The 13,254-nt window shown below is 42.6% G+C and overlaps 1 protein-coding gene across 1 annotated transcript; it reads left to right on the forward strand.

The window, feature by feature from the left end:
* The first annotated feature begins 4,478 nt into the window (after positions 1–4,478).
* skor1a (SKI family transcriptional corepressor 1a) lies at positions 4,479–13,043 on the forward strand. Its single transcript, XM_056413713.1, is given in 9 exon segments — positions 4,479–5,631; positions 5,634–6,244; positions 6,766–6,856; positions 6,976–7,047; positions 7,219–7,281; positions 8,804–8,878; positions 9,108–9,182; positions 9,774–9,836; positions 11,913–13,043. Coding segments are annotated over 9 exon segments (2,301 nt in total). The 3' UTR covers positions 12,011–13,043.
* Positions 13,044–13,254: the final 211 nt, after the last annotated feature.

The raw sequence follows: 13,254 nt of genomic DNA on the forward strand, positions 1-13,254 counted from the left end.
TGACAAAAGCCTATAAACACGTTGTTTCCCAGTGTTTACAGGCGACATGTTTGGGACAACAACACAGGAAGTGATGTGACAGCCGTTTAAGTAAGGGGTTTGAACTTGATCTCAAGCTGCTGAGAAGATGTTCAATCAATCAATAAATCAACATAAGAGAACCCAGTTATGATGCACCATATGAACCACATCACTGGCATGTGTGATGACTGTAATAATGAAGATAGACAATGATCATTGCATGTCACATGTCAGACTTGTAGGCAACTGAAAGTCCTTTGAGAGAAAAATATGCACAAGAACAACACATTAAACACTGAAAATAACATATATATATATATATATATATATCCCAAATTTAAAAAATGTCAACGTTTCATTGGGGAGAGTAAGAAGAATTTCTCTCCTGTGATGTTTTCTGAACTGAGTTTAAATGTTTTGTCATATTTTGCATTTCATAAGCAGCTGTCCACACATCAGTCTCCACTCTTCCTGGGGGGAAAAATGAGTAAAGCTAAACTTTTTCCAAAAGAAATCAAACGCTTATTAAACGTTATTTCCTTTAACAATAAGCTATACACGAATAAAAAGAAACCGTGGCATCCAGTGTCGTGTTAAATAATCCATCAGGTCCGGGTTCACCTGGTGAGTTGGGACTCTTAATGACTTCGACCTGAAGGGCATTCATGTTTCAGGTTAAAGGTTTGTTTAAACAATTGAGCGCATATCAATGCCCGGGTAATTTGTATCCAACAGTAATAATAAAGAGCTCGCCTAAAATTACCGCTGAAATGTCTAATTAAAAACTCCTCGCTGCTGATCCAGCCACGTCAGCTCACGTTTCCCCCGGAATAAGCAGCGACAATGGCTGCATTCAAGTCGGCGGTCTAAATAATTAAAAAGAGAGGAATAATTACAGTATAAAATTGTAATTATTGGCGGGGGCTGCAGGGGAAGCCTCTTGACGGTGAAAGAGGATGCGCGCAGGATCAGGTTCAGCATCAATATTGCAGGGAGGTAAAACTGGCGAGCTCAGCCTGCACAGGCTGACGATGCACGTGAACTTCAACACACACACTCACACACACACACACACAAACACACAGAGTGTATTTTATGTTGTGTCACTCCTGATAAATCGTCCAAAAAAGTCCTTATTGGCCATTTGTTTGGTTTCTCTTTCCGCCTTCTTTGACATGCATGTGTTTTATGTATTTAAATGTAACTTATGTGCCATTTGCAGCTTCCCCATATGTTTCTACATGTACCGTCTCTCAGTGTGACGGCACTGCCGGTCAGAAGCTTTCTCGGGTCCACTGGGAAATTCTACTCACTCCCCCCCCCCCCCTCCCCCTGCCCCACATAATATACACTTGATGTATTCTTTATTTATTTTTTTCCACATTGTTATCGTCAAGAAAACCCACGAAACACCCAAACCAGTGACTTCCGGTTTATGGCACTTGACATCAGTTCCCATAGCTTTTTTACACACATTGAATATATATAAAAAAGTCCAAAAGTTAGAAATTAATTCCTGAAACAGCTGTGCAAATATTAATCAAATAGGAGGAAATAGTGAATTTTTGGGGGACTATTTTCAGCAGTGGATTAATACAATAATACTCAATATGTGTCAGCAGAACCGTGAATCACTATCCTTTGTGTTACATTTTCATGAGATTTATTCACAACAAATACGTTTCTATGACACTTTCAGTCAATAAGATGAAGTATTGCTTAAAACTATAAGTGCTGAGAATGCATCTTGATTCCTGTAAATAAAAAATGAATACAGTTTTTTTTGTTTGTATTCTTAGCCAAACCCAAACTGGAGGATATTGATATTTGGGAGTTAATAATGAACTGATAATATCAGATATCAAAATGGGAGCTTTTTTTGTAGCACCACACACACACACACACACACACAGCTTCTGAAACTCAGCATGAAAACGGGAAAGGGCGGCTCCTGTTGTCCAGAGGGCGTGGCTCTTTTTACAGCTGCATGATGTCAAAGAAAATTCTACAGCTTTTGGCTTTTTCTCATTCCACTTATTACTTCACAGATTTCCTTCATATCCTGTCTGTCCACCTGATGCAGGTATCGAGGCAGACGTGGCATCATTGGTTTAGCGATCAGCCAATCAATCCGGGAATTAATAATAAATGATGGTCTTCACGTGCAGCCAATCGGCTTGGCTGTCATCGTTTACATTACTGACATATTATATATATATATATATATATATATATAGATGGAATCCTAATTTAAATTACGTTGTGTGTGTGTGTGTGTGTGTGTGTGTGTGTGTGCGTGTGTGTGTGTATGTGTGTGTGTGTGTGTGTGTGTGTGTGTGTGTATGTGTGTGTGTGTGTGTGTGTGTGTGTGTGTGTGTGTGTGTGTGTGTGTGTGTGTGTGTGTGTGTGTGTGTGTGTGTGTGTGTGTGTGTGTGTGTGAAACAGAGAGAGACAGACATTATGGCCTGAGGCATCATCATCTGAGGCATCATCATCATCCTCATCGTCCAGATTCATTCTCAAACGTAAAACACCTTAAAATACCGATTTGATAAAGAGATAAATATATATATAGTTTTTTTGTTCATGTTATTGTCCTTCATTGCTCCCCCTCTGATCCTCTCTTGTCGCTCGGGCCTCAGATTGATTTCCGTGGCCGGTGGTGGAAGCCTAACAGATGGTCGTGTAACTTGATAAATGGAGCCGGGCCTTTTGTCATTCTTGTCCTCTAACGTGCGGCGCGCGCCGCCTCTTGTTCGTCGGCTGCGGTTGGAAATAATACAGCAGGTGAAATTATTACAGCTGAACTTAACACACACACACGCACACGCACAAACTGTGCACCATCAGGACAGACCAACAGGGGTCCTGGAGGGTCACACACACACACACACACACACACACACACGCACATCTCGGTTTCACTCTGGATGTCTTTTCGAAGCTATTTCCAAGACTATAGTTATGTTGTTCTTCTATTTACATGGAAGCCATCACACTATGTGTCTTGGGGCCAAAATGCTTCATAATTTCGGGGTCAGCATTAGGAACGTCAACCTTTTTTTCTTCCTGTTTCTGATCATGTTTGTGCGTTAGAGCTTCAAATTTGTGTATTATCAAAACTGGTGTGCAGCAGCTCAGCGCGTCTTAGAGGGAGAGAGGGGGAGGGCGAGAGAGAGAGAGAGAGAGAGAGAGAGAGAGAGAGAGAGAGAGAGAGAGAGAGAGAGGTGCCATGTGCTTCCTGTCTACACGCCATTCACCTCCCCGGGATCCGACGGGATGGAGGTGCTGCCTGCTGCACGACGTGAAGTGAAATAAAGACTCCGGCTCAGAGTTTCCTGTCAGACCTTTCCGTGTCTGTCGCATCGTCCCCTCTCTGGACTCCTCGGGCCTCCATTTACATCCATTTATCCACAATAATTATTTTGTCTTCCTTTTCATCCTAATCCTTGTTGGAGTGTCGCCTTTTTTTTGGGAGAGAAAGGTATGTGAATGTGTTTTTTTAAATATATATATTCATCATGTTTTAGATACAAATCCTGCTCATTTTGCAGTCGCTCTTTACTATTATGGTATAATAACACGTGCAATGCTGGTTGATCGATCACTTGTTAATAGTTTTATTTACGTCCGTTTTTTTGCAATACTAATAATAATAATAACCAAAGCAGCTCCGGGCTGTCCCTATATGTTTTATCGGCCTCCGTGAAGCAAACAAGTAAGTTGAACGTGAGATCGGCCGCTTCCACCCGGTTCCGTGCAACATGGCCGAGACGAGCTTTAATTATAAATAAGGCTTTTATAAACAATGCGAAGAAGCGCCCGTGGATCTGTGTAATTACCAGTAAAGCAGCTTAGATGCTCTTTACCTCTCTGCTAAGCATCTTGACGCAGCTCAGGTTGCATTTTCTTTCTGTCCTTATCCCGCGTTTAAGGATCTTATGAGACCCATAAGCAGTTTCCTCATAAGTGACTGAGCCGATTTGAAGATAAGAGCCGCAGCAGATCCCTCTGATAACCCGAGAGGAGGCCCATCCGAGATATGATTACCCAGACCTCTGATTGGTTTCACTTTTCAATTTAACCTCCTGATAAAGTCGGATGTTCATTCTAAATATTTTATTAAATGTATTAAAATAAACTTTATTATTATTTTTATTTGTAATAAAAATTGAGATTTGTGTGTCTCACAAATACACACATAAACATATCTAGAACCGCTACAGCTAATGAACAAATATGTATTAATAATAATGTGTAAAAAAAAGTGTTCTCATATTTAACATTTTGGAATATGAGGAACACGATTATATATATTTTCTTCTTTAAAAAGAAAAAACATTTTTTTTGTCTTTTTTGTCACGAGCTTAAATAATTGAAGATGATGCAGTGCATATGTGCTTCTGCACCCGGGCTCACTCCATGTGTGTCTCTTTGTGATTGACAGGCTTCCAGGGATGGAGTCGATGCCCGGCCCGCTTCGAGACGCTGGACGAGACGCTGGACGAGACTCCAGCTCTTCCCCGAGTTCTAAGCAGGACGCGGCGAGCTTCTCGGGCCCCAGCCCCCTCAAACCCAACCAAGTGAGTGAGACCGCCCTGTACGGGGTACCCATCGTATGTCTGGTCATAGACGGCAAGGAGAGACTCTGCCTGGCGCAGATTTCGAACACGCTGCTGAAAAACTACAGCTACAACGAGATCCACAACCGCAGGGTGGCTCTGGGCATCACCTGTGTCCAGTGCACCCCCGTGCAGCTGGAGCTCCTGCGGCGCGCCGGTGCCATGCCCATCTCCTCCAGGCGCTGCGGCATGATCACCAAACGGGAGGCCGAGAGGCTCTGCAAGTCCTTCCTGGGGGCGCACAGCCCCCCGAAGCTCCCAGAGAATTTCGCCTTCGACGTGACGCACGATTGCGCCTGGGGCTCCAGGGGCAGCTTCATACCCGCCAGATACAACAGCTCCAGAGCAAAGTGCATCAAGTGCAGCTTTTGCAACATGTATTTTTCGCCCAACAAATTCATTTTCCACTCCCACCGCACCTCAGAGTCCAAGTATCTGCAGCCGGACGCGGCCAACTTCAACTCGTGGAGACGCCACCTGAAGCTGACGGACAAAAAACAATCCGACGACATCCACCATGCGTGGGAGGATGTAAAGGCCATGTTTAACGGCGGGAGTAGAAAGAGGACTCTGCCCATGGGCGGCTCGGGGATGTCCTCGTCCATGAAATCGCATGCCTCGTCCAGCCTGGCCCAAACCAGTTCCCAGGAAATCCCTCACAAAACGTTACGGTGCGACGAGGACCGGAGAAATAACAACCTGAGTTTGGCGAGCGGCGCACGGACCTACCCAGTCATCCCGGTGCCCAGCAAGAGCTTTGGCCTGCTTCAGAAAATCCCCCCGCCTCTGTTCCCCCATCACCCCTACGGCTTCCCCAGCTACGGGCTGTGTCCGAAAAAGAGCGACAGTGTGCCCGACGCGAACAAACCCAACGTGTCGGGTGTGTTCTGGCCTGGCGCAAAGGACGCCCTCTACCCGGCGTTCCCCATGTTCTGGCCGACAGCTGGCGGCCTGCCCATGCCCCCCTTCTCGGGGTCTCCACCAAACCACTTCCAGAGCTGCCAGGCGTCCGGCAGGGAGACCTCGACCTATCAGACCAGAGCGACCGCGGCGCGAACACACCCAAAGACAGCAACCACCAGCCTCACCACCAGCAGGACGGCGCAGAGCGCTGCTCCAGCTCCCAGTCCTCCTCCACCAGGAACGACGAGGACAAGTCCGGGGACGAGGCCCCCCAGAGGAAAATCAGCTACATCTCGGCCTTCAGACCGGTGGGTAAAGACGCGGAGACCATCGCCAAACTCTACGGCAACCGGGACGGCTACGGCGTGCGCTCTGGCTACCTGTCCCCGGATTTTATCAGCGAGAGCTCCAGTTACAGATCGATATCACCGGACAGAGACAGCGTGGTGGACGACGACGACGACGACCCGGACGTAGACGTGGAGTCCAATCGGGGACAAGACGAGGAGGATCTGATCCAGATCTCGCCCGGAGGGGGCCACATGGACTCCCCCGTGCCGGACCGGGTCTCCTCTGGTGCTGAGGAGAGCCAGGAGCCGCCTGATGCCCCCAGCCCCGCGGCATCACCGGAGGACTCGGTGCACACCGGGTCATCAGATGAGGACAGACGGATGCGTAATGGCTCTCCTCTTCATGAAGTAAGATTAGATTAAATGCAACTTTAATGATCCCCTTGGGTGATGGGGGAGGGGGGAGGAGGGGGGGGAAGGGGGGTATGAATAGGGACCGATAAAAATGTAATCGGGATCAATTGGCCTGGATGATAAATATTACTACGAGGTTCAGGCAGCAGGTCCGATGTTATCCTCTAAATTCAGTCAAAGATCAATAAGGAGCGACATTAATTTGTACTAATGTATATCTGTTTTAAATCAGGGTAATAAAAGTATAAAACCTTCATTTATCCTGATTTATTTATGATTCTCTTTTATGCAAATGATGTGTGTGTTCTGTTCAATTATGAGACGTAATGTTGCCTCTAAATAAGTGTTCCTGCATTCAAAACCTTCACATCCAACTGCGGTGCTGCTGCTGGTTCGTTTGAAGAAGAGAAAGAAAAAAAGAAGAAAAAAACGGACCTCGATTCTGTGAAGAACTGCAGCAAATGACACATAATTGGTCCGCGTCATTAAACGCGATTGTCTGCTTCCTTTTACAGGTGTACTCTCATGAAAAGGACGGCCACGTGCTCCTCGACGAGCCTTCGTCGCGTGGTTCCAAACACTCGAGCAGCCCCCGCAGATCCAACGGTAATTATTTAGCCAATTTGAGGTTATTTTTTTGTCATTAATGCAAATTTGGGCATTTGTGTGTGTGTGTGTGTGTGTCTCTTTTACATTTCTAATGTTTGTGGCTTGCTTATGTTTAGGTGTTCATCACGTGTCTGAAATACAGAGCCAACGCAACGCGACAACCTACCAGGAGCAAAAGGACAGACAAGGTTATTTTGGATAATTTTTTTTATATATTATATTGTTATCAATTAAAATCTACTCGTTTTGATGTATTTTTGTTTTCTTTGCTGTATTTACTCAGAAGCCCATTTGTACTATATTTGTAATAGATGACTTGTTTGTAGCTCCATTAACGTGTTTTATTGTTTTTGGTGCAGCCGATGGAGCTTTACGCATCGACATCAGCGTGCATGAAAGAGACCTGGAGAGCGTGGCTAAAGGTGAGAGGCTGCTTACGGGATCAAAAAGAAATAAAAGAGAGAGCATGTGATATTAATTATCATCAGCAATTATTCGTTTTTTTGTGATGTGCCAGCCAAAGGGATATATACAGGACTGTCTCAGAAAATTAGAATATTGTGATTCTAAATATTAGAATATCATGTAAACAAATCACTTGAATCGTCTAATTAACTCGAAACACCTGGAAACACATTTTCAAATGTTTGATTTTGTTTTGCTGTTATAAATCTTTTTTTACTTGGTCTGAGGAAATATTCAAATTTTATGAGATAGGATTTTAGAGTTTTCTTGTGCCATAATCAATCAATCAAAAAAGAAAAAAGGAAAAAAGCATATTTCAGTTTCATTGTAATGAATATGAATAAGTGACATTTTGTTTTTTTTTTTTTTTGCATCACAATAAATAAAGAAAGAACTTTATCATTCTATATATGAATATATATATATTTATGAATATATATATATATATATGAATATATATATTTATGAATATATATATATATAATATATTCATAAAGCAGCTAGACTGCTGACGTGGTCACTACATTTCATATTTATTTGTTATTTTATTATTTTAAATAATTTATTCAGAAAAATATTCATTCAGTATCATTTTTTATTTGATTACAAAAGAAAAAAAGACAATTCATTCCTTTTTTAGGGGGCTTTCCGAATTTATAAAGCGAAATTAAACTCCGACACTTCGTCTAAAGAGAGTTGTTTAATTATCCAAAAAATGAAGAAACAAAACACGATGTGTATTTTATTAATATTAAACATGGAAATTCCACCTCATTTTAAATGCAGCTTTAAAACGGCCCACGGCCGGCACAAAAATGACGTGCCAAAATCTCACACACACACACACACACACACACACACACACACACAAAAAAGGGAATTTAAATGTTGTAGGCCTAAAGTGTTTCCATAGTTGTTAACCACTTAATCACGAGATGTGGGAGTTTTGACTTATTATTGTAAGAGGAAATCGTTTAGAGGCTATTAATATTTTACCGAACAGAGCCATAACCCCGAGGCACGCTAGCTAATTATTTTACAACGCTTGGAAAAACCCCGGGACTCCATTATCATCGTCTCCACCTCCGGGCAATGCATGGCAATTACTGTGGCAGCAGCGAGAGCAACGCGGCGAAATGGGTGTTATCAAGGATGTAAACGCACCTGAAGTCGCTCTACTGGGCTGACATCAATCTTTATGTGCAGAAATTCAAAATTCATCATAAGTGGAATCGAATTGATGCGAGGTAGATGAAGATAGAGTTTTGTGTGTGTGATTTCTGCAGATATGTGTTGTTATTTGGTGGTTATGGTTGCATGATTTCTCATTGCTTGTTCTTCAGATGTGCTGTAGGTGTCACAGGGGCTTTGTTCCAATGTTAGAGGGGTGACAAATGACATTTCCTCCCGCTTGGTGATGAAATTGACACACTCTTTTTGGCTGTTGTGTGTGTGTGTGTGTGTGTGTGGCTTTTGCAGAGGAATTGCAGAAGCAGCTCGTGGAGCAGGTGGAGTTGAGGAAAAAGTTGGAGAGAGAATTTCAGCATCTAAAAGGTAGGACAAAAGTGAGTCAGAGTCACGGAGAGATGTGTGTGTTTGTGTGTCTTTGTGTGTGTGTGTGTGTGTGTGTGTGTGTGTGTGTGTGTGTGTGTGTGCTCGCAGCCTCTAGATATTATGGTGGGAAGAGCCGCTTGCATTTTATCCTTCAGATGCATGTGTCTTTGAATTGATCCCCCACAATGTCAGAGAGTTTCCATCTGACGTGGCCTTCGGTACTCTTCAGATAATTTTCAGGATCAAATGAAGCGTGAGCTGTCCTACAGAGAGGAAATGGTCCAGCAGCTGCAGATTGTTCGAGGTTGGTCTCTCTCTCTCTCTCTCTCTCTCTCTCTGTACTTTGTGCCTGCCTAGATTATTACTGTATAACACAGACGTAGATCAATGCTCTTTTAGTTAATGGAAACAAATTATATATATATATATATATATATATATATATTAAAGTAACACAGGCCATATCAAATCATCTGAAGCCTCTGAACTAAAAAAAAACGAAGGAAAAGTGACACTTGCGTATTGACATATTGGCGATTTTGTGTCCAGCCTTTTTCCTGTAAACTCCATATTTCTTTCCCCCTCCCACATGTTGAGTAAATGATCAGATATCAGAAGGTGAAACTGAAACCTCGTTGTTTTGTTTGCAAAGGTTATTTTCTTCTAAATCATGCTCTGTAAAATTGAATGGACAGACCATAATGGAGTGCAGTATATCGGTTACATGCAGTAGACGGCAACTAATGCCACCGTTAAAGGATTGGTTTAATGTTACAGTCGTTTAAATACAGGGTTCAAGTACACAGAGGGGTCACTCTAGATACCACATGGGGCAAGCAGCACACTTCAGATGCAGCTTCTCTTTTTCATTGTTTGACTTTTGTTTTTTGGATAGACACTCTGTGCAGCGAGTTTGACCAAGAAAACACTCGTTATGCAATACAGCAGAGGCTAAAAGGTCATTTGATCTGGGCCAAAAGAGGAACAGGAATTCATGTCATTTTGTGGCTATAAACATAAATGTGCAAGTGCTACGTTTAAAAAAAAAAAGTCCTAAACATCTCCTGTGTGATCGATATATATATTTGCAGTGAGACACGATTACATAAAGGATGATGTGTTTTCAAGGTTATCTTAAAACGACACGCTCATGCTTGTGTGTGTGTGTGCGTTGAAAGTATTTGTGACTCTCTTTAGTTGTTCTCTTCTCAAAGCAACTCAACATAAGTGGTGGGGAACTCCACAATCCATCTTCTGTGCAAAATATTATTCAGGAAACCAGAAAATTTGAGGCTTCAGTAACTGGATTTAGTCATTTTATACAAAAACACGAGATAAAGAGTTTATAATGAAACACGGTCTATAAGTGTGTTTCTGTGCATAACAAAAAATGAGTGGAAATATTACTAAAAAGCGTTATACTCTTTACTGAGGTGAAAAAAGTGCAAAGGAAAATGATGACGCGTATGAAGCATGTGACGTGAAAACTCCTCTAAACACACTAAAAATGGCGGAATGTGTACTATACGTGTACAGTATACGACTGATGAGTATATTGAGTACTATTATACCTGTTTTAGTCTGACGCCCAGGCGTCAAGATGAAGTGACCGAGCGGGATGTCTGAGAATGCGAGGGAGCAATTTTATTCATAAAGTCAAATGAATTGATTAAAAAATGCAAACGCCTCAGACGAGGACAACAACACACACACGAGGCTTCTGCTCTCGGAATCAGAGAATGCAGCAGAACGCTAAATATCTTTGGAAATTATGAACAATTCTCTGTCAAATTCAGCAGACGGAGGCTCGAGAAACAGATGTTCACAGCTCGCAGCGATACCTCTCTCTCTCTCTCTCTCTCTCTCTCTCTCCTGCTGGCTCTCTGTCTCCCTCTTCCCCTGTATCTCTGTCTCTCTCTGTCTCCCACTGTCTCTCTCTCTCTCTCCTGCTGTCTCTCTGTCTCCCTCTTCCCCTGTATCTCTGTCTCTCTTTGCCTCCCACTGTCTCTCTCGCTCTCTCTCTCTCCCTCTCCCACTGTCTATCTGTCTCTCTCTCTACCTCCCTGTGTCCCTGTGTCTCTGTCTATCTGTTTTTCTCTCTCTCTACCTCCCTGTGTCTCTCTTACTCTCTCTCTTTACCTCCCTGTCTCCATTTCTTTCTGTCTCCATGTCTTTCTGTCTCTCTGTCTCTCTATCTTTCTGCCTCTCTCTTTCCATCTCTGTCTGTAGAACCACCAAAAGCGAGCAGACTTAGTGAGGTGTTCTCCCTAAGTGGGGGAAGGTGACCAATATTTGTTGGCTCATATAAAGTAGACGTCGTTTATTAATTCATTAAAATATTGTGTCAGACTCCAGAAGTGACCGGGCTGAGGCCTCCCTGTCCTCCCCTGTCCTCCCTTGTCCTCCCCTGTCCTCCCTCCACAGAGTTCCCCACTGCTTCACCGTCGCTCTGTTAATTACGTCATCTTCTTGCGCCTTCTTCCCCTGCCATGGTTTAATGGCAGCCAATTGGAGGAGGAGCGTCTTCAGCAGTTTGCCTCAATCAACAAACTGGATGGAGAAGCTCATTCATTCTCTTTAAAAAAAAAAAAAATCCTAGAAATTCTGCTCTAATTTACTCCACATTTGTATGAAAACCGGGCTTGTGAATTCACCCGGAGGAATTATACCATCTAAAAAGATGACATGTTGAAGATACCCACTTGACATGTAGGACTCGGACCGCTGAAGCCTCCAATTAGCATCGACTGAACTCTGGAGGTTGTTTTCACACAGAAAAAAAGGACATTTTGTCCCCATTTCTCGCATTAAAATCAGCAGATTCATTCATGACCCAAATCGACAGGAGGAACTTTTAAAATAAAAAAAATTAAATATATATGAGCATGTGAGTTTCGTTGACTCAAAACAAAATAGATGTCCAGCAATCCTTTAACAATAGAGTAAAAAAAAGCATATACCTGTAAACTGAAGTAATGAGTGAGAGTGTCGTGTGTGTGTGCATGTTCTCACTGATGGACTCGTTCCTCCCCAGAAGCTCATGACGCCCTTCACCATTTCTCCTGCAAGATGCTCACTCCTCGTCAGTGTACCGGGGGCTGCACCTTCAAACCGCCGCTGCTGCCTCCGTAGCCACGCCCCCGACCCCGACCCCGCACCTGACCCCAGCACAGCCCAAAAAAAAGAAAGAAAACTCATACTAAAAAACACTCACGCTCACACAGGCCCACCTGGTGTGTGTCCCCCTCCCCCGCCCTCTCACCACCACCACCACCTGTAACCCAAGGATTACCAACCTGCTGTATAGATACACCACTGATTTTAGCACTTGAAAAAAACCCTGAACTTTTGAGTCAAGAGATCTTAAAAGAGTTAATTTTGTGTTGTGAGTCAAAGGATTGTTGATCTGAAGCTCAAACCAAGGAGTCTCTCCGAATCCGAATCAAAGCCGTCTGCTGAAAAGAAAAAAACAATACTTTATACTTCTATATATATATATACATATATATATATATATCACGTGACGATGTGCAATGGCTTGTATAAATGTGATATTAGGTTCAAAATGTATCTCATTATTTAGCTTTTGTTGCTTTTTTGAATGAGTTTTTATTACATATATTTGTTATTTATCTTGACTTTTGGTTTCGTTTATGGTTTAGATTATTCGTAACACTGTATATGCTGTTAGCACTTTAAATGGGCAACCTTTCTGAATTTGACCATGCCGTCCAATACCAAATTCTTTTTATCGAAAATAAAAGATACGAGGATCTTTAGTTCTTTGAAACAGAGTTAATTATTATGAGCACTTACTTCCACGGGTTTGACATCAAACAATGAAAGAATTTCTGTCACACAAACTTTGAAGAGATAAGAAAAAAAAGAAACATTTGAGCCATTTATAGATATTATGTACAGTTCAAACTGAGTATTTTAACACCATTTGATCCCATGACTTTCTCTGTTTCAGGGTTCTTTCTATCATTACATGCATCAGTGAGTCACAACAGACAAATCCAAAACCTTTTTCCCATCATAGGATGGAGTTTTTATAAGTAAAAAAGACACTGTTTGTATGAAGTGTGTGTAATCTGCCACTCACACAAGCTGCATTTGATTTTCTCTTATTTGTTGTATCTGACACGATCGACCCATAACTTCCCCATTTATGTATGTACTCATGTCAATATTAATAAAATGTGAAAGCCACTTTCTGCTTTATACCCGGACTGTTTTGTGTTTCTTCGCCTGGTGTGAGCCTGACACCTGCTGGCCTCCACACAGAAGAGCTGCTCGTGAGTCGGATCATATTTCCTCTTATTGTATTTGAGTTCAACATGATCTCTTTCATTAGGCGGCCACATCAGTGCATG

The sequence above is a fragment of the Pseudoliparis swirei genome, chromosome 4 (assembly GCF_029220125.1).
Source record: "Pseudoliparis swirei isolate HS2019 ecotype Mariana Trench chromosome 4, NWPU_hadal_v1, whole genome shotgun sequence".
Taxonomy (NCBI): Eukaryota; Metazoa; Chordata; class Actinopteri; order Perciformes; family Liparidae; genus Pseudoliparis; species Pseudoliparis swirei.